Here is a 20,222-nt window from a genome sequence, read left to right on the forward strand (position 1 = left end):
TGAGTTTTAACTGGCTGAGTTAGGATTTTCTGTTTTTTCTCCATGTTTTTTGGATAACAAGTTTAATTTATTTATGTTTTTTTTTACTGCTGTTTGAATGAAACACGGGCAGGTTGCAAGAAAATAATTCAAAAAAGAAAATTGTTCAATGTAGTCATTATTATCAGTGAATCATGCCCGGCAGGGCGCTACAATGAAGATGAGAGCGTATCATTATACGCATCTCATGAGAAAGATGAGTCAAGGTTTTGAAGAAGCAGAAAAACTCTCATCTTTAAAAGATTTTAACGGACATTTAAAATAATCCCGCATCAACGCTCCTGCGAATCCACATTCCTGTCGAGGGGACTTGTTTGGTTTGGTGGTCATTGTGTCTGCTTATTCTTTGTAGGTCTGGCCTGTCCTGGTGCCACAGGCCATGAGTACAAGCCCTCTTTTTGGTAACAGCTGTTGCCCGCCTTCGCTCGGCTCTCCCTCCAAAGAGAGACTCTTTTTTTTTTTTTTTTTTTTCTGAATGGACTTGTTGTTCATTGTGCCCAGTGACTTCTGTTTACTCTCACACAAAGCCAAATCCCAGTCTAATCTGTCCTCCTCTCTGCCTCTCGCGTGAGCTTTAGTGCTCCACCGGAGGAGAGCCGGTCTGGTGGAGAGACGTTAAAACGCTTCTGCACCAGTAAGCGCGTGTGTTTGCGTGGAACCGGACCCAACCCGCCATTCACAGCCAGCTAACTTAACGCGTTGCTGGGGCAACCACACCAGTTGGACTGCTATGCCACATACCAGACAGACGCATGTAAGAGAAATTATGGTATGTCGGTAGCAGGGCCTAATCCCGGCATAACAAGGAGACCTTTGGTGGCGTTTTTCAAGTATTAAATGTCTGCTTCTCGAGGAAATGAAGAGTTCCTTTAAGTCTCACGCTGAGGGCTTAGATTAAAGAAACGTTAAACGTGCGTTCAGTTTTAAAATGCTGAGTTGTCAACTGGAGATTTAAAGACGTGATTGTAGTTTGGAAAAACACAAGACTTCTTTTCCTTTATTCACTTGAGAATCCATGTGTCTTAATGGTTAGAAATGGATGTTTCAAATTAATCTACATATAGAGTAAATAAATAGCAAAAACTTTCTTTTACAATTTAAAAAGTGCTTTAAAAATAGTCAAAATAGCCCCGCTTTTTCTTTATTTATTTTACACAATGGACTGATTTAGTCTTAGCATATTCCTGAGCGTTGAACTCCATTACGCTGAATTTTTACAATGATATACGCTCTAATTTCCCTTTAGAAATTGAATACAGCAAGACACAAAGGTCGTATATCTTTGAATGTTTGAAAGAGCCTGTCTGTCTCTGCTGAGGGGAGGTCAGTCAAGCTGAGTGAAGTTTTATTTGTCTGGTCCAAGTTTGTGTCAAGCCTTTAAAATCTGTAAAACATATGACCCTGCATGAAAAACTCGCTTTGGACCAAAAAAACCACCAATAAAAAAAATAAATAAAATAAAATAAAAAACCTCAAGAATCAGAGAGCAGACACTCATCTTTATGATGCAGACATAAAACAACCAACATAAAATTTTCATAATAAGAAAAAGTCTGAAATAATAATAAAAATGAGCTTATAGAATAAAGTGATAGGAAATGTAAGTCATTTAATTCACTTAAATTTGAAAGTTCCAGTGGGGAAACCAGTGACCGGTGATTTTTCTTTTTTTGTGTGTCAAATACTTTCAATTAGAATGTGAAATCCTAGAAAAGTTAAATATACAACAGAGGGGTATAAAATCTCACTGGGTGTCAGCTGTCTAAGTGAGCTGCCATTCGACAGAGATAAAACAGACACGGATTTTCTGTGAAAGTAGTTTTGGCTTCCGTCCACCGCATTGTTTGAGCTCAGACGCAGAATGTGATCAATAGGGTTGTAAAAATGTCTGTCTCTCCGTCAAATGCTTTGTTTGCTTGACCTACTTATGTGCTTCCAGGTGGTGGGTCTCTATCGCTTGTGCGGATCTGCGGCCGTGAAGAAGGAACTACGTGAGGCGTTCGAGAGAGACAGCAACGCCGTGGAGCTGTGTGAAAACACCTATCCAGACGTCAACGTCATCACAGGTAAACCGATCGATGCTAATATGCATCTAACTATAGAGGATTCCCAAGAGTTCAGAACCCGCTCTTCTTTGGAGTATTACTAAATGAGGAACGCTCAGATTTCATAAAAAACAGACGGAACAAGTGGTTCCAGATAAAGTCTACGAGTCGTAAAGTTTAGAGTTCTCCTTCATTGACAAAACATAGATGTATGAATCACAGGCTTTGTTTTCCACATCTACATCAAGATCAGGATCCAGAGAGCAAAGAAACATCAGAGAGATTCTTAGAGAAGTTTAGATTTCATTTGAGCCATGGTCGGGCCCCGGACTCAGGTGGGGAGTCCGTTTCACCAAAATGAGAATGGTGGATGTAGTCGTTGAAGTCTGACAGTGCCTTTATAAGGTTAAAGATGTTTGAAATGTTTTGTGCAGGTATGTTTCAGAAACATTTGTCAGCTTCAAAGTCAGAGGAGCATTGGTGGCTCAATATTTATTTATAATATTTATGCAGAAGCTTTTAAGCAAAGATTTCACAGTTCTTCCTACAAAATGAAAAGCATCTTGATTAAAATATCACAAAAAATGTCACTAGAAAACTAGAAACTTCAAGCTGAGTAAATACAGGAGGGAGCAGAAATAGCTTAGAAGAATGCAAATGATTTACGACGGTAAGAGCTTGTGGAACATGTGCATTGATAGTAAAATAAACAGGACGTTAACCAGATGGAGTCTGGATTCGGTATCGATCCACATCGCTCCCCACTATGCGTGTCTGAACTGGTGTGTCTGCAAATAGGTCAGCACATGTGTACATTGATGAGACTGCTGTTTGTCGTGAAAGCATTCCAGCAGCGAACTAACAGTAAAGACCGATGCCTAAAGGAAGGGCTCAGACACACACACACACACACACACACACACACACACACTTTGTCCTTAAGGTTGGTGGTTGAGGCTAGTCTTTTGCTGTCCCCTTCCAGGTCACTTTTAATCACATAAAACGAATATCACTAACTGAATTAAAAAAAAAAAAAAAGTAAAATAATTTTTTAATAACGATAAAAAAATTTTTTTTTATTGTTCTGAAGAAAAAAAATAGCTGGAATTTGAATGCATGCTTTACTTTTTAAAGCATTCAATCACCTGTCACAGTTTCAAGTGGCATCAAACGTGTCTGTCAATCATGTTTGACTCTTCAACTTTCAAAAACGGTCATATCTCCACATTGCACAGCCTCCCCCCCCCTTCGAGGGGGTGGGGGGGTGGGGGGTATAAAGATGTACAAAATGACTTGGTCATGATTTTTGTTTCTCCCACAAAAAGAGGAAGACCGTGGAAACCCCTGGCATTGTAGGAGCTGCTGTTGGTTTTGGGAAGAGGCCCCGTATAGGCGTCGTGCTATCACGCCTGCTTTGATCCGCATGCATTTGCATGGCAGGGCAAAAAACACAGATAACAGTTGAGCGGGTTAGAAAAAAAGGGCCAGCACCAGTGCGGATTGTTGGTTTTTGCTCACTGCCTAAATTTGCTCCACCAAGCGAGTTGCTGTTGCAGATGGGACCGAGTGGGAGAGGGAAGCGAGAGGGGGAAGGGAGGTAGATGATGGGTTTGTGGTGCATGCTGCAAAAAACAACAATCTCCTAGCTTATTGAGCTTTTTAAGAACTTTTTTTTTTTTACCTTCTAATTTCCTCGGATAAATTAACGGTTACATTGAAATGTCCCCTCGTGTTACGTCACCCAATGTAAGACATGAAGGCCGCTTAATGGATTAACAAAGTTTCTCTAGTGTGGAGTCAGACTAGAGGCTAATAAGTGAACAGCAATGATGAGGTAAGAGGTCTGCCCCAACACACTGCTAATTTGAAAGAGGAGGTAGTTAAAGGGATTATCCAGGGATCAGAGTTCAATCCGAAGCTTGGAAACATGCTCAGTGTACAAAACTGTGTTCATTTTAAATGCACTCCTTTGTTTTTAATCACAACTTAGTCAAAAGAGCCCACAGTTTTTAGCTAAATGAGCAACAAGCTTCAGATGTAGACGTACGTCGGTACAGATGGAGCCTCCTGTCTGTACTCTCCATTCAATGTATATTTGTCCATGTTTGCCCAGTGTTTACACTCAGTTTAAATCCGTTTACTCATCACTGCCCTCTTGTGGACAAATTGATGCCAACGTAAAAGAGTCAACTGAGTTTGACCAGCACACAGTTGCTATACTCTTAAATGAATTGTGAATAAATGAGTCGTTAAATGTCACATAAGTGACGATTTGGTTCTACACTGGTGAAACAAAAGTAACCCAAGTCACCGCATTTGTAAAATATGTTTGCAGACAAATGTTTTTGTACCCTGCCTGTTGGTAGAAGGTAGAAAGCGCTTTATGCGTTTCATTTCAAGGTGTTTTGAAGCATTTATTAAGTCTGTCCTGACTGGACAACTCTAAAATTCTAAAACTGATCAAACCAACTGACTGACCAGGGTAACCATAGATCAACTTTACATTTAAACTGACCACATGTGGCCTAGAAGGGGTGATGTTCTTACCTGAATGTAAAGCTCTACCATCTCTACCTTTAAAACATCATGAAATCCACATAACCGGTGACACTGTTAAATTTAGGATTGCCTTATCCCCAGTTTTCCGTTGCGCTTCCCAGTGACCTTTTTGTGTTGTCATAAAGCTTGAACAGATAGAAACAAAGTCAAAACATGAACTGATGTTTTTCAGCCCCAGTAGGAATATTTCACTCAATATTTTAAGTCTTTCCCCTCAGAGCGTCGTTTGGCACCAGTGCCTGCTGTATTTTCAGACCCTTCTTGTTTTAATAAAACAAATGTAGAACTCATCACTGTGGAACAAGTTTGGTTTTGGAGGACACTTGATGACCTTAAGCAATGATTAAACCCTCAGCTCAACCTGTTTTGGTCTTTGTGTTGAAACAAAGCCTCTGAAGTGAACTGGTGACAGGAAGCTGGTGGAGACATTGGTCCCCTGTCTTCAGGAGCTCGCGTGTCTCAAACCCTGCCGGCTGAAGATCTCACTGCAGTTATTGATCCTCATTTGCGGTCTTTACGTTGCCTTGTCTGACTCGTCTTTTCCGTAGTCAACTTCCCTGCCTTGCCCCCACCCCTCCACCCTCAGCAGTACTCCAGTGAAGACATGGAAAGTCATTAACAAGTGCCCCCTTTGTTGCCGAACAAACACAGATGGTATTTGGCTCACGCATGGGGGATTAGCTGCACCCTGGGCCGGCCTGGGGAGGCAGGCAACCACTTTACAAAGAACTGCAGGCCTGTGTGGGTGTCAGAATAATTCTCAAAGTGCAGGTCGGGGATCAGAATTGGGCACAGGAGCACGACTGTTTCCAGAGTTAGGAATGGGGGGTTTGCTCATTTGGGGTTTTTGAGGGTTGTGGAAAAGTTGACAAGACCACAGTGCACAAGCTTCGCCGCGCCGCAAGGCAGAAACTCACACATCCCCTCTGGCCCCCCCTAGTGCTGTGGGGGCATGCGGGACAGCGGAGAGAGGGGGAAGGGGGGGTGGCGGGCGGAGAACAAACCCCCATTTGTTCTCCAGACAAGGCGTTGACTGCAGCACTGACAAGAGGAGTGACCTTACGCTTTGTTTGAACAACAGGTCAAAGGTAGAGCCGTGCCCCAATGCATTGTGTGCCTTGTAGTGTTTGGTGGCACATTTGGAACACCGAAACATCGGAATTAATTTAGAAATAAGAGCATTACATAAGACGTAAACGTGGGTTTTTGTATCTCTGCTGGGATGAAGCCAAACGCCAACGGTTTCAAATACCGACGCCGACACCTCGGCTGTAAGGTAAAGCCAAGCACCTGCAGGTGAAGCACACCTGTTCTCCCCCCCCTGAGCCCATGACCTTGTGTGTTTGTGTGCGTGTTTTTACGCGTGTGGATCAGGCACCAACAAGGACACGAAAGTAAACACAAGCGCTGACTCGTAGCGGGTTAATGATTCACCTGAATGGCTGTATTCTCCACACTTGAGGAGAACACGCGCGTACTCGCACGTAGGCGAGGTTCGACCGGCGGTTGTATTTTTGACGTTAAAATAACGTTGAGAAGTCCCACGTGAGGCGAAAAGGGGATGTTTTGTTCCATGAAGCAGGAACTCAGGCCTTCCCATTGTTGTGTCTAGATGATCGGTGTCTCGGAATGAGGAAGGTCAGAGGGTCTACCGTACGGCTGTTTTAATTTTGAGGAAAAAAATCATAAACAAGAACAGATAAGATATACCCCCGCTCATCAAAAAGAAAAGCAGCGCTTTGCCCTGATAAGGATTAAAAGACGTCTTTTTTGCTTCCAGGCAGTCTGTTTTCTTGCGATGAAACAAGCAGATTATAACTATCTCAGCAAATTATCCGTGAAGATTGTCAATGGAGGGGAGGGGGTGTGGGGGTGGGGGTGGGGTAGGACGCTTGCAAAGGGTTCCCGTCCAATCTGTTTTGAAATCGGCACGTGCGGAAGAGCGTCGAGGAGAATGATCTCGCACCTTGCGCCGATACCAGATTACATACCAAAGATAAAAAGATCACAAGGATACGTATCAGAACGAGATACTGGAACGCGAGCATACCGACAGATCAAAAGGGACACAAGGAGTATTGTATGAAGTATGTTTTAAATCCTATTAAAAACCACTCTGCTCGTCTCCCTGAGGTGGACGCAACCCCGACCCAGTGCCAGTGTGCTTGTTGGGAAATGAAATTTCGATGCTCAACCTCTTTTATGTCAATGTCGAAGCAACCGCAGAAGTCTTGAGGACAGCGAAGGTTGTGATGACATAAGGACGAAGTGGCAAAAAGCAGAGATAACAACTTAGTGTTGGTCTATAAGGTCATTGAGTACGACCAGGACAGTTTTTTTGAACTTCCTTTTTTTCCTTCTTCGCTGTGCCCGAACTAGTTCGCCTTGTAGCTATTTTGCCACCAACCGTAATAAGTGGTGTTGCACCACTTCATGTGTCCCCAAGCTCTCAAATATGAGTCAAACAAATGCTGAAGATGTACAGAACGTTCCGCCGTACGCGTCGTTAATAGAGCTTCAATAATGATTGATGGATTAGAGATAGACTAGAAGCTTTAACCCATAACAGGCTTTATTGATCATTATTCCAGCAGCAAGCCTTTAGTCATATAAATTTTATTTTTTTTACACTCCATAAGTGTGTACTAAAGAATATTGCTGTTGACTCTATTCCAAACCTGCCTCTACAAAATGAGCCAGCGCCGTGCAGGGGAAAAGACGAGCAGACGCTCACCACAAAGAGCTGCCGCGGGCCCTTCTTTTTCCTTTCCTTTAATCATTTATCCCCTCCTTTACCTTTGATGACAAGAACTTTTGTGTGAACTGCAGGAGACTGAATTCATAGGTGTGAATATCTGGTCAGGTCTTTCCAACACCTTTGGCTGCAAGAGTCAGGTCGACCTCAATCACGGAAACCTCACTTTGCAGCTAGGGAACTGTGCCAGGATCAGTTATTAAAAAGAAGGAAGCTTTTGACCTTTCAATGACGCAACTTCTTCAAATGAAATGTTACTTATGTTAAAGTAATATCCTCTCTCTGTCTCCATCTCATGCTGCTGTTCTGTCCCCCCCCCCAGGAGTGCTGAAGGACTATCTCCGAGAGCTGCCGTACCCTCTCATCACCAAGCACCTATACGAGGCAGTGCTACAGTCCATGGCGGTGAGGCCTCTGCGGATAGGAGCGACCGGCTGCGAGAACGACCAGGCAGACTCGGACCACACGGTCAGCCTGTTGGACAGCCTGCCAGAGGTGGAGAGGGTGAGGAAGACAAGCGTCACACTCAGAGTCAGATGAATCGGATGCTAAACGTTTTACGAATATATCTGACCATAGAGTTTATTCATCAAAATGTTCACTTAGCGCATTTTCAAATGTGGTTTTCCTTTTTTTTTTTTAAATTACAACTTCACAATTTGAATTTCTGGCAAACAGAACATTTATAAAGTCCCATAAAAGTGGATTTCGCAGTGCAGCTCGGCCGCTGCCGGTGGTACAACTGAAACTACTAATCATAATAATAATAGCATGTCTCATTTCTGTGTGTGTGTGTGTGTGTGTGTGTGTGCAACAGATGACACTGCGGAGGCTTCTTGACCACCTAAAGTTGGTAGCGTCCTACCAGGAAGTGAACAAGATGACGTGTCAGAACCTGGCGGTGTGTTTCGGGCCCGTGCTGCTCAGCCAGCGCCAGGAGGCATCCTGCCACACCAACAGAGTGTTCATCGACTCGGAGGAGCTTGCTAGCGCGCTGCACTTCAAGAAGCACATCGAGGTCCTGCACTACCTTCTGCAGCTCTGGCCAGGTGAGGGATTGTTCAGCGCTTTTTAAAATTTTTTTTAACATTGAGGTAACAGATGATAAAAATACATATTTTTCGTTGGTGTTTTTAGTGTAGTTCGTCAGATTAAATCCAGCTCCGTCTAGTATTTTGGTATATTTTATAGTCAGATCATGCCAGACACCAGTAAGTGTGTTTGTACCCTCTTGCATGAGGGTACAAATCAGTGCCAGTCTGTGGTTCGGCTTTACAAAGAGCCATCAAAGGACCGCTTTGATGCTTGAGGCTATCCGCTGCTGCCGTAAGTACAGCTCTGATTGCCATTGGTCGCCATCTGTCAGGCCCGACAAGATGAAACCCCAACATAAGCCCCAATGTAAGCCCAACTTTTAAGGCGTGGCCCCTGTCCAAAGATAAATCTCCAGTCAAGGACAGATACCAGTCAGATTCCACAAACCGACCCCCTTCCTCACAACAGGTCCGTGTGTCTGTCTGCGCAGCTGCAGCTGTCTGCACAGTGTGAAGTATGAAAGGATCCACAATGAAAGAGCAGCCGGTGGAGGACATTTGTTTCAGTCCCAGAACCTGATGCGGGTAGTTTAGCCTCACCGGACTGACTTCATCCCTGAGATTTAATTCCTCTAAAGACTTTCCTCGTCTGTCTTACAGATTTAACAGCATCCCTTAGTCAGTCTGCAGATTGCTGATTGAATCCTCCACCCTGCTTTACGTCAGCTGAGGACGTAACACTCAGAGAGAGGTCTCTTACGTGCATCACCTGAGAAAGGCAGCATTTATGAATCCCATAATTGCAGACGTTGAAGTGGAATTTCAAGAGTCAAACAAGATATTTCAGGGGATATCACGCGCGTGTGTGCAGGGATGAGGCGATGTGTCGAGTGTCCACAAAGACCGGTAATAACCTCCAGCGAGCATTCCGGCCAGCGTCAGGCCTCTGTTTACGCCTGCGTCCCCGGCTCAGAGCTCAGTGGACGCCTGGACTGTAATTAAAGACATTCTAGACTTAACTTTAGTCCTCAGCTCCTGAAGCTTCACCCCGACATTATACATCCATTATGGGATATTTTCAGCCGCCTCCTCACACCTCTTTACACGCAAACCTCCAAGTTCGCTGCTCAGGGCCTCAAACGCGCATGTCTTTGTAGGAGTGTGAAGACATCATCGTCTGACACGGTTCAGAGGAGGCGTGGGCGAGCATGAGCGTACATGTGTTGAGGTTAAGTGGATTTCTAGTGTAAATTACACAGTTTGTCAACTGTGCGCCGTTAGCACACGACGAGATGAACAGAATGCTGGAAGGAACAAACGGGGGTGTTTTGAGTTATGTGCTAGTGTGAAGGGTTAACACCAGACGCCACCAGAAAATCAGCACAAGAGCCTTTTGCAACAATTGCAACACGATGTTGACACCTTGTGATCGCGGTTTTTTTTTTTTTTTTTTGTCTGCTTCCTGGATTGATTTTCTCTGCTGACAGCTAGTAGCTTTAATCAAAGCATCAGTGAATCATTGTCTGAAGCTAAATAACACGTCTCTTTAGAGAGGATAATTTCTGTTTGTTTTAGGTGATAATTACTTGAGTCTTTCGCCTCAGGAGAGTAGCAAGGCGTGCAACCGCTGCACATAAATACCGGATCAGCGGCCGCAGCTCCCAATGAATGAAAAGATTTTTTTTTTTACAGCATGTAAGGATAAAAATACACTTGAAAAACTTGAGACATGCTTTATATTGTACTTGAATGATTTACAGCCCAAACTCTTTTTTTTGTTCCTTTCCACTCCAGTCAGGGAGAGCTAGCAGACTCAACCAGCGTAGGTATGCAGAGATAAAGGCTTGTGGTGGATTGCTCACTCTTCCATCTGTGAGGCACAGGCAGATGATTATTTTCTAATGTTCAAACAGGGTTAAAGTTTAGTCTTTTACGTTTGAAGAATGGTTTCAAATTCACAGTAAAGTGGTTTGACTTGCATGTGTTCTGAGCACAGCATGGCGTGTTCATGTTTGGATTATTTTGGCCGTGTGTCTGCCGCGGATGTTTCTATTGAAAATAAATGAATAGTACTCTGGATGATCCTCAGATGTTACACTGAACAGTTTTCACTGGAACTAGTTAATTACAAAACAACCTGTCATTTGAAAATTGGGGGAAAAAATTGCCAAAATCTCACAGAGTGAGATAAACCTGAACAAATAATTTCCATTATTTCCATTTCTAAATCATTGGGAGTTTGGATCAGCAACTTGATTTTTGATTTATCCAAAAAAAAAAGATGGATACAGTAATATTCAGTAGTGAAACCAGGTTGATTGGTTTATCGGAATAACAGAAGGTGTGCAATATGCATGAAAAGAAAGTTAGACAGGTGCAAAAATTTGGGCACCCCAACAGAAAGAAAAAAAAAAAATCACAATTTTTAATAGATCCTCCTTTTGCAAAATAACATCTTCTAGATGCTTCCCAAAACTTCCAGTGAGTTTCTGCATTCTGAATGGAAGTATTTTGGCCCATCCCTCCACACCAAACATCTTCAGTTGGTTTGATGGTTGACCAGCATGGACAGCCCGCTTTAAGTCATCCCACAGATCAATGATATGAAGATCTGGGGACTGGGACGTCCATCCCAGAACATTGTTCTTGCTACTTTACATCAATACCAGAGTAGATTCTGAGCAGTGTTATGGGTTTATGACTGATTGTTGAACATTATTCTGAAGAACCTATTAATACTGAGGAATCAATGAAACCCTCAACTTTAACAGGATTCCCAGTGCCAGGACTGGCCCCACAGCCCCACAGCATGATGGAACCACCACCAAAGTTCACTGTGGGTAGCTGGTGTTTATTTTGGAGTGCTGTGTTCTTTCACTGCCATCATAACAACCCTTATTATGACCAAATAACTCCATCTTTGTTTCATCAGTCCACACCAGCTTTTTCTTAAAATGAAGCAGGCTGCTCCAGCTGTGCTTTAACACACTTCAGATGGCAGCGTTTGTGACGTGTGTGCAGAAAAAGTTTCTTCCAACGTCATTCTTCTGCACAGCTTCTCCTTGACCACCCCTCAACATCCTTCACCTTTGCCTCTCTGATATTTGTCTTAGCCTGCCACTTCTGGCCTTAAAAAGAATTTTGTGTGTGGTCTTGTATTTCCTCACTATGTTCCTCACAGTGGAAACTGACAGCTGAAACCTCTTTTTTTTTTTTTTTTTGCTTCCCCTAAATCATATTGTTGGACAAACTTTCCTTTCAGGTCATTTAAAAGTTATTTTGAAACCCCCATGATGTTGACATTCACCACAAGAAGAGGAACACAACATACAAACCGCCGCCTTAAATAGATTTAGTGATGATTGGAGGCACCTGTCTACCAGGTGCATCCAGTCTGCTCAACAAGCCAATGTTGTGTTCCAATTAACCAGTGCTGAGAAGTTACTGGTATTCAAATCAACAAAATTGCATGGGTGCTCAAATGTTTGCACCTGTCTAATTTAGTTTTGATGCATATAGCACATCTTTTGTAAAAATTAAAGTGGTTTAACTCCTGAAACACTACTGTGTCCATCAGTTTTTTTGATGGATCAAAATGAAGTTGCTGATCCAAACAACCAATGATTAATAAATGGAAATACTGTCATGGAAATTGTCTGCGGTGCCCAAAGTTTTTCATGCCACTGTGTGTGTGTGTTTGTTGATATAGATAGATAGATAGATAGATAGATAGATAGATAGATAGATAGATAGATAGATAGATAGATAGATCAATATGGTTGTATGAAAAAAATTGAATTTATATGAACTAACCTTTTAAAGAAATTTGTCATTTTGGGAAATAGTCTCTTTAATTAAAAAGGGCAATAAAACTCCATGCTTAATGCTAAACTAAGCAGCTGTTGGCTGCAGCTGCATATTTACTTCAGTGTTATTTTCATCTTAGCAAGAAATCAGAAGCAGATTTCCCAAAATGTCAAGGCTGTTGGCTTTAATACTCCTTAATCATGTGATTAACCCCGCCTGTCTCCCTGTCTGCTCCTTCAGTTGTGGATCCAAATGGTCGATCCTCCTCCCAGCTCCCTGCGGTCTCTTTGGCTCCTGCCTCATCTGAACCTCTGTCAGCTCCTCCATTACGTCGGAGGAAAGAACGTCCCCAGGTCTTGAACCTGTCTGAAGCGGAGATGGCTGGCGTTCTGCGGCCCAGACCGGGGCGTCTGGACAGCCCCAGTAACCGGTACGCTGGCGACTGGAGCGACTGCGGCGAGAGCTACTTCCCGTCTGACATTCTGCTGTGTCCCAGCAAAGAGGAGGCGGACTACGACGACGTGCCCACTGAGGACACGGAGGTAACTGAGGAGGAGCAAGAGAACCCCGAGGAGATAGAGGAAGACGGAGGGCAGAAGATCACGAGCCCAGCGTCTTGTCCCGTTGAGACGGAGCAACCGCAGAGAGACGAGGTGGTGAAGGAGGAGGAAAAAGTGGAAGAGGAGGATGAGGAGAAGCAAGGAGAGAGTGACAGTTCGGGCAACGGGCAGTCGTTAGACGACAAAGTGGAGGATATGATGATCCTGCCACCTCGACTCCCGAAAGAACACGCCTACCAGGCTTACATGAAGATCCAGGACATCAGCCCCGTGCTGAGCAACAGGGTCAACCTGAGAGACCTGCAGGAGAGCATCGACACTTTGATAGGGAACCTGGAGAGGGAGCTCAACAAGAACAAGCTCAACGTCGGATACTGACTCCTAGTGATGCTCATACCGCCTGGTGAGGTCGCGGTGCTTCAGGATACAGCCACAGTGTTTCCATGACGTCGGCACGGCATGGTACTGCTGTGAAAGGATGAGACGAGAAGAAATGTACCAGGGCACTTCTGGAATATGTACCTTACCCCTAGACATTCCGTGATGTTTTCAGTTTTTCTTTTTATTATGGCTGTCGGCTGTCTTACTTTTAATGTCGTCGGTTTTGTTTCAGTCCGGTTCTGTGTTCCATGTTGTTATCGTTGCTTCTCTTCTTATTAGAAGAACCCATTGACCCCTCAGGGGTTTAAAAGGTGCCTTAATTGTGTGAAGGTGGTAAGTCAAAAGGAGAATCCACAGTGAAATAAAATGTCTCCCCTCTTATGGTCTAGGAGTGATATTTTTCAACGACAGGATGGAATCTTCTGTGTTCTGAAGAGCTGAAAATGAATGTCCGATCTAGAAGAGAGTTGAGCAAAAATCAAACCGAGACTATCAAAAGAGAGGGAGCACATTCTGTTTGAGGGTGGATTTCCTTTTTTTTAAGGCAGCAGAGAGCTTCTCTATTGAGGTATGAAACACTAAATGTTGTACAACAATAATGCACTTACGAGGCAGGCAGTAATGTCGTAGATTGTCATTATAGTTCAATCACGAGAAAATATTTGACTGGACCGGATTTAGGGAGAAACGGGCGACCACTGAAACCTCCTGTTCAAGTTGCATGAAAGAACATGGCTTTAAAATGTGTGGCGTGATATGCTAAGGCTTCTACAGGCGTGCTCATGCCTGGGTTTGACACTGTATGGACTCCATTTGAAGTTTCAGGCGACATGAGAACCAGTTAAGCCTGAAAAGAAAAGAACTTTTTGAGAGTTTATTTGTCACTGTTGAGAATTAGAAGAACAGACTGATACCGCGCGTGTCTGTACGCTAAACCCTACGCTAGAGATATAAGATAGTTATCTCGGCATGAAGACTGGAAACAGTTGCCGAAATTCACTTTTCGAGCGTCTCTAAATTTCTCTGCGCTCACTTACTATGCTTGTTAGTAAAATCCATGGTCTTAATGCTAAGAAAATATCACTTTCTTTCTTCAGATATCCAACTATTCTGTTACAACTCACCAGCCAGTCACCTTCCTGCTATTCCCAGCTTTTGACAAAAAAAACAAACAAACAAACAAACACTAAAAAGTCCAAATGTGAAGCACAATTTTCAGAGCAGCGGTGGAAACTGTTAGCGTTTCGCCTCAGTTAGTACGACTTAGTTAACTGCCTAAATCGACAAAGGACGTTTTCAGCAATCCAGGGATTCAGAATGATCAGTATTTAACCTATATGTATGTGTATATAATTATATAAATGTATTGGGAGTATATTATTTTTACAGCTTCTATTTCAATGGCGTATTTAAATGCTTCTGATGACCTCGTAGTATTGACTCCTAGTGATAGCCTGTCCTCCCCCCGAGCTACCTGTACACATCTTAATGTGCTGGACTAACGGTACAACTTTAGCTGTAAAGTATACGATAAAATCTTGCAGAAACGGTGATATTGTTATTTTTATTGTATTGTGTATATATTTGGCATTGTTGTGTCTCTGGTGGACTACGCTGTGTTCAAGATTTCTGGTGTTTTTTTTGTTTTTTTTTAAGATACTGAACGTTGCATGGTCAAAAGCTTTACTGACATAAACAAGGCTCTATATCATCTGCCTTTGTATTTGATATTTATGTGTACAAAAGACGTATTTTGCAATGTATACTTATATGTTTTGTCACCCTGTTTCCCCCAATAGACGGACACACTGATCAGGTTTTTCTCCAGAGGACATAAAGGAAGGCTAACACACATTTAAGATTGGCTTTAAAAGGAAATGCCGAATGTTTTTTTTTTTTTTTACACAGTTGTTCATCATTTAAATGTGTGGTATTATTCTGTGTATGTGATGTGATTTATCTTTTGTCTTGGCTTTGTTGTCCTTTGGAGAAAAAAATTACATAATATGGAAAGCGTTGCTAAGCAAACTAAGAAAGAACTAAGAAAAAGTGCTTTGTATTGGTCTTGAGAAAAGTATGGTCATAATAAAGTATATTATTTTACAGTCACTTCAGGAATGTGTGTCTTTATATCAGAAAAAGAAAGTCAACCGTTGCCTATGGGATTTTTTATAATCTAGCAGGGTTATCATAGCAATAAGAAAATTTTATGCAACACAATCCGGGTATGAAATCTTTTGACACTGAGTGCATATATTTTCTAGATGAAGGGCAAAATGACAAATTGTTTCAAACGTGTTAATCTACATTCACATGCAGACACATTTCGAAATGATCGTGGTCCTTCAGCGTTTTATTTCATGAGCTGCATCACAAACAAGCTTGAACACAACACTGATGCTGGTTTCTGCTTTGACAGATGTACAGATCCCGAGATGAAACCCTTGGAACCTCAAAATGATTCCAGTGCTCGATAAGGTGATTGGTCCTCGTAGCAAAATGTAATTTTAGCCTCAAATGCCATATACTGAGCCGTTACACATTGAACATTTCCATGAAACTATTAAAAAACTGTATTTATACCAAAAAAAATGTTGACAGTTGATATGTGCATCTGTAAATAGTCTATCATCCTCCCATATGTCTGTTTACAACAAACCAGAAGCTGAAGTAGCTGTGTTTGATCATCAAATACTGTACGTTCAGATACAAACATGAAGAGAAGTTTTTATGCATTGAAGATGGTATCAAAAGTGCTTTGTGTCTATCCACAGTAGAAATCACTGCCCTGTGAGATGATGACAATATCTTTCCATCAGGTAGATACAGAAATAGAAAAGTGAGCTCCACGGCTGCAGGGCATGAAAAGAAAGTGAGACCGGAGGGAGTATCGTAACATCGCTAACCTTAAGACCTTATTTTAGTCATTGGCGTGTGAAACTTGATAAAAGCCGCAGAAAGCTGATGACTGTTGTGTGATTGTGTGATTGATTACAGATGTGATGATGTGATGAAGCCTGAGTTTGACCTCTTGCCCCAGACTGCAGACAAATGCAGATGTCATGAATCTGGTCACTCTTTACTGGCTGATGAACATCCTCATCACTTTTTCCCCAGCATTTCTTAAACCGGCCAATCAGGGACGATATGTACGTCAAATCACTGCCCTGATATATCAATAAACAAACCACATAATAAAAGTATGTACAGTCTCCTGTTTCGTTTAAAAAAATTGCTTGCTGGTTAAAGTTGAACTCATTTAAACTTCAGCACAGTTGGAATAATGTACGGTGAACATTTTCTCCCTCTTTAAGCACATGGAAAAATCTGGAATTCATGCTTGTTCAAATGATTTGAAACTGCAGCTGCACCCAAATCACCTCCGAGCTCAGAAAGTGGAGCTGTGTTTTCTTTTTCTTAATTTCCCATCCCTAGTGCAGGGGCTCTGTAACAGCCTCGGAGAAAAACAGATAAGGACGGGGGAATTGCCCTAGCTGGCTTGTGGGAATCTCCCAGAACAACTTCAGCTTCAGGGACATTCCCAGAACACAGCTGTTTTTAGCTGTCCTGTAAAATCTGCTGCCGGAAGGCTACGCTTGTGGCGCTGGGGTGAGATATATGCATTTGAGAAGGCGTCTGCAGCAGGTAGACCCCAAAGAGGCTTCTTGAATGCCATTTTCATGTTAAATCTTTATCCAAAATGAGATCATGACAGAAAAACGACCATGAAAATCTTGTTCTAGAAGCTCCGGTGGATTTGATACACATCTCCGGCAGTATGAGAAATGAGAATGGCCACTTTGTTTGAAGCTAGTACTGTATATTCATATGTTTTCACTGCAGCCTTGAACGGGTATGAGAACGCTTTAGGGTACGGAATGTACAAATACCTTTCCTTCACCCCGCAGCACTGTTTTATATACCGACTGAAGCAAAGAAAAAAAAAGCATCTACCTACATTTGTCTCCTATAAATACTTACGCTGGAATTTTGTGGCGATGGAGCCAAATATTATACTGACCGTAAAAATATTTGCTCCTTTCAGCCAGTATTCACTTATATTTGGAATCTTTTGCGGTGGAAACGGATTCACTCAGTGTGTCGGATTATTTCTAATATTTTAAATTTCCGTCTGTAAACATCTGGAAAAATGGTTTTGTATTGAAGATCAGGTGCAAACTTGCCAAGTGTCGATTTTAAAACTGTTTCAACCATGGTTGACTTGCAAAGCAGTTCTCTCAGTCCCAATAAAAGCAAGAGTGAAATCCCATATGAAGACAGAGGTAGACATAATAACACAGATCCTGTTTGGATAGTCAGGGTCGCCACTTGATATCTGGCCGTCTGTTGGAGTGAACTGAACTAAACTTTTGTTCATTTCTAATTTGGGAGAGTGAAGAGATAAGGGTCTCTTTTGGTAAACATCCTTGACAGCCACCTGCATGTGAAACCAGACCTTTTTTCTTCTCCGCTCTGTTCCCTTAATCTCTACTGACCTTTGAGTCGGTATCATGGCTACAAGTCAACCCAGGCCGTCACATAAACACACAGTCTTTGTTCCAGGATGTATTTTTTCATAGTGCTAACAGGGTTGGTAAACAAGGAAGGGCCTGGGGTGATTTAATTGTTCATTTAAAATCATCCTCATGACATTAAACTCTAGCTGTTACTTAGCAACGTGAAGTTTTTTGCAGTAATATCATGTAAAGAACATGTTATAATTTTTCACAAATACCCTTTTGAGTCAGGGATGTGGAAATGTTTGCTCTCTCAGCTCTACATTTACCTGAAACATTTAGTGCAGCCAAGAAGACCAGGATAAAAAAATTATATAGTACCTAGAATGTTTTTGCAGAAAGTTTCTCCTTTACCTTTTTAAAATGGTCTGCATTGACACTGTCGCTTGTAAGCTGCCCTCCCTGTAAATACAGACTGGTAAAAACAGATGAAAATGGTGGCTTGGCAACATGCTGTTGTGACACTGTATTTAGCATACCTAAGCTTTACAATGGGGAGGATTCTCACCTGGGCAGCTGTAGGTAGTGCTGTTACGTAACAGCAAGAAGGTTCTGGGTTTGATTCCTTTCTGGGTGGAGGTCACATTTTCTTCTACACGTCTTCTTTCCAATTTTTGCAGCTTCCTCCCACCTCCAAAAACATTAAGCTCAGGTGAACTGGTCCCACCAAATAGTGAGCTTGAGCATGTATGGTTGTTTGTCTTTTGTGTGGCCCTATGATGAGCTGGCGTCTCATCTGGAGTGTACCCCACCTCTCGCCCATAGCCAGCTGGGATAGGCACCAGCAGACGTGTGCCCCCGAGGTTGTAGAGCAGCTGTAGACGAGATAACTGTGATTGCCTAGTCTCCAAAAATAAAAAAAATTAATGGATGGATGATGGATTCCCACCTTTCTGGAGTTTGATGCAACGTTGATGTATAGAATCATATCTAGAAGTTATATTTAATCATTTGGATTAAGTTGGAAGTGGGCAAAACCAGTCTGTGATGTCATATTTTTCAGAGGAGTGGTGAATTGCCCGTTGATACTAGGATGGTATGGTGGCATTCCTAAAGATTTGATTCTGGGACATGCCTTTGAAAGTCTCTCAGGCTTGAAAAGTTTGCATTTATGCAAACTTCCTTCATTGTCCTAATGCAGATAGCTATACAGCTAACTAGCAGTGAACTACCAGGTGAACAACCAAGAGAACATCCAGCTGGACCTCAGACCTCCTGAGTTAGTGAAAGCTTGACCCTCACAATGAGAGTCCTGGATCTGAATCCTGTGTTTCACAGAAAGTTAAGCCATTTTTTAAAACATACAATGTCCAAGTCTTGAACTCTGGGCTTCAGACTCAATCATGGGTTCTCATAATATGATTAAATTAGTGTATTTTTAATATGTTAAAACATATAAAGTCTAAATATTAATTCCTTTAGTACACCTTTCTTTGGATTTGCGTGGGTGGGTTGTTGGTCTCCAACATACACACTTATACTCTTCTAAACACAGACAAGCCAACACTGGGTAACTTCTGAGAACCCTGAAACATCAGCCCGTGGCAAACATTCCATAAATGCAGTGCCCTTCAATAGGAGAGCTATTAAACACATTTTACCAAGGTCCCAGCTTTTCTGATGTGTTTTTTTTGGGGGGCGTCTTTTGTTCCCCTATGATCCAGCCGCTGTATTTGGCAGCTCATCTGAGGGCCTTGGGGCAGATCTCTTGACACACGGCTGACAGATCCGCCTGTTCTGGACCGCAGTGACGATGAAAGAGTGGACCAGAGGTAAGGGGGGGAGAAGATGGGGAGAGAGTGAGAGGTGAAAGTGAAGAATGGAGGGAAGGAGAACACAGAGGAGCGGTGCTTCAGATCCTCCGGGGCTGGGCCTCTCACAACATAGACTGTCTCCTCTATCCTCCCTGCTTCTACCCTCCTCCACCTCCATTGCTCTGTCGCTCAGGACTAGAATACTTCATTTTAATAAGGCTAATCCCTCCTAAAGGTAAGCTGCTCATCACCCCCCCCTCTCCATCCACCATCCCACCCCAACCCTCTCCCGCTCCACCAGACGAGAGCAATCTCCTTTCAGCATGAGGATAGGATGAGGGTTTGCTCCGCTTGATAGGAGAGAAAAATGTGAAAGGTGAAACTGAAAAGAGGCCTTGACAGCAGCTGTGGTCTGGCTCAATAAAAAAAAATTGGGCCTCCATGGTTTGATAAACTTGCAGGTGGCACAACTTTTCATTCTCCAACCAGCCTGTAACATCACGCCATTAGAAGGCGCGGTGATAACTTTGTTCTTCGTGGAGGAAGTGGAGTGACATAGCTGGTATTTTAGGGTTTGCTATCAGCAGCCTCCTGTCAGCGGAGCACTCCCCAGCTGTCAACAGTAAAACTTTGCCTACCGCTTCAGAAATCTCCTTGATGCTGCCTACCAGCTATGACAGCCTTGTTCGTTTTTTTTTAGAATATGTTTGGTCATTTTGCTGCTTGATAGCTAAAATCAAGTTTTACTGGGTTAGCTTAGCACTATAGAAT

General features: G+C 42.7%; 1 protein-coding gene across 2 annotated transcripts in view; it reads left to right on the forward strand.

The window, feature by feature from the left end:
* syde2 (synapse defective 1, Rho GTPase, homolog 2 (C. elegans)) overlaps positions 1-15,289 on the forward strand; it is a 35,613-nt gene extending 20,324 nt beyond the window's left edge. For both annotated transcript variants that reach the window (XM_068319109.1, XM_068319110.1), the window contains exons 5-8: positions 1,979-2,105; positions 7,721-7,902; positions 8,216-8,447; positions 12,480-15,289. In XM_068319109.1, the coding sequence (XP_068175210.1) occupies positions 1,979-2,105; positions 7,721-7,902; positions 8,216-8,447; positions 12,480-13,177 (1,239 nt within the window). In that variant the 3' untranslated portion in view covers positions 13,178-15,289. The remainder of the gene's footprint in view (positions 1-1,978; positions 2,106-7,720; positions 7,903-8,215; positions 8,448-12,479) is intronic.
* Positions 15,290-20,222: the final 4,933 nt, after the last annotated feature.

This window comes from Antennarius striatus, chromosome 7 (genome assembly GCF_040054535.1).
Source record: "Antennarius striatus isolate MH-2024 chromosome 7, ASM4005453v1, whole genome shotgun sequence".
Lineage (NCBI taxonomy): Eukaryota > Metazoa > Chordata > Actinopteri > Lophiiformes > Antennariidae > Antennarius > Antennarius striatus.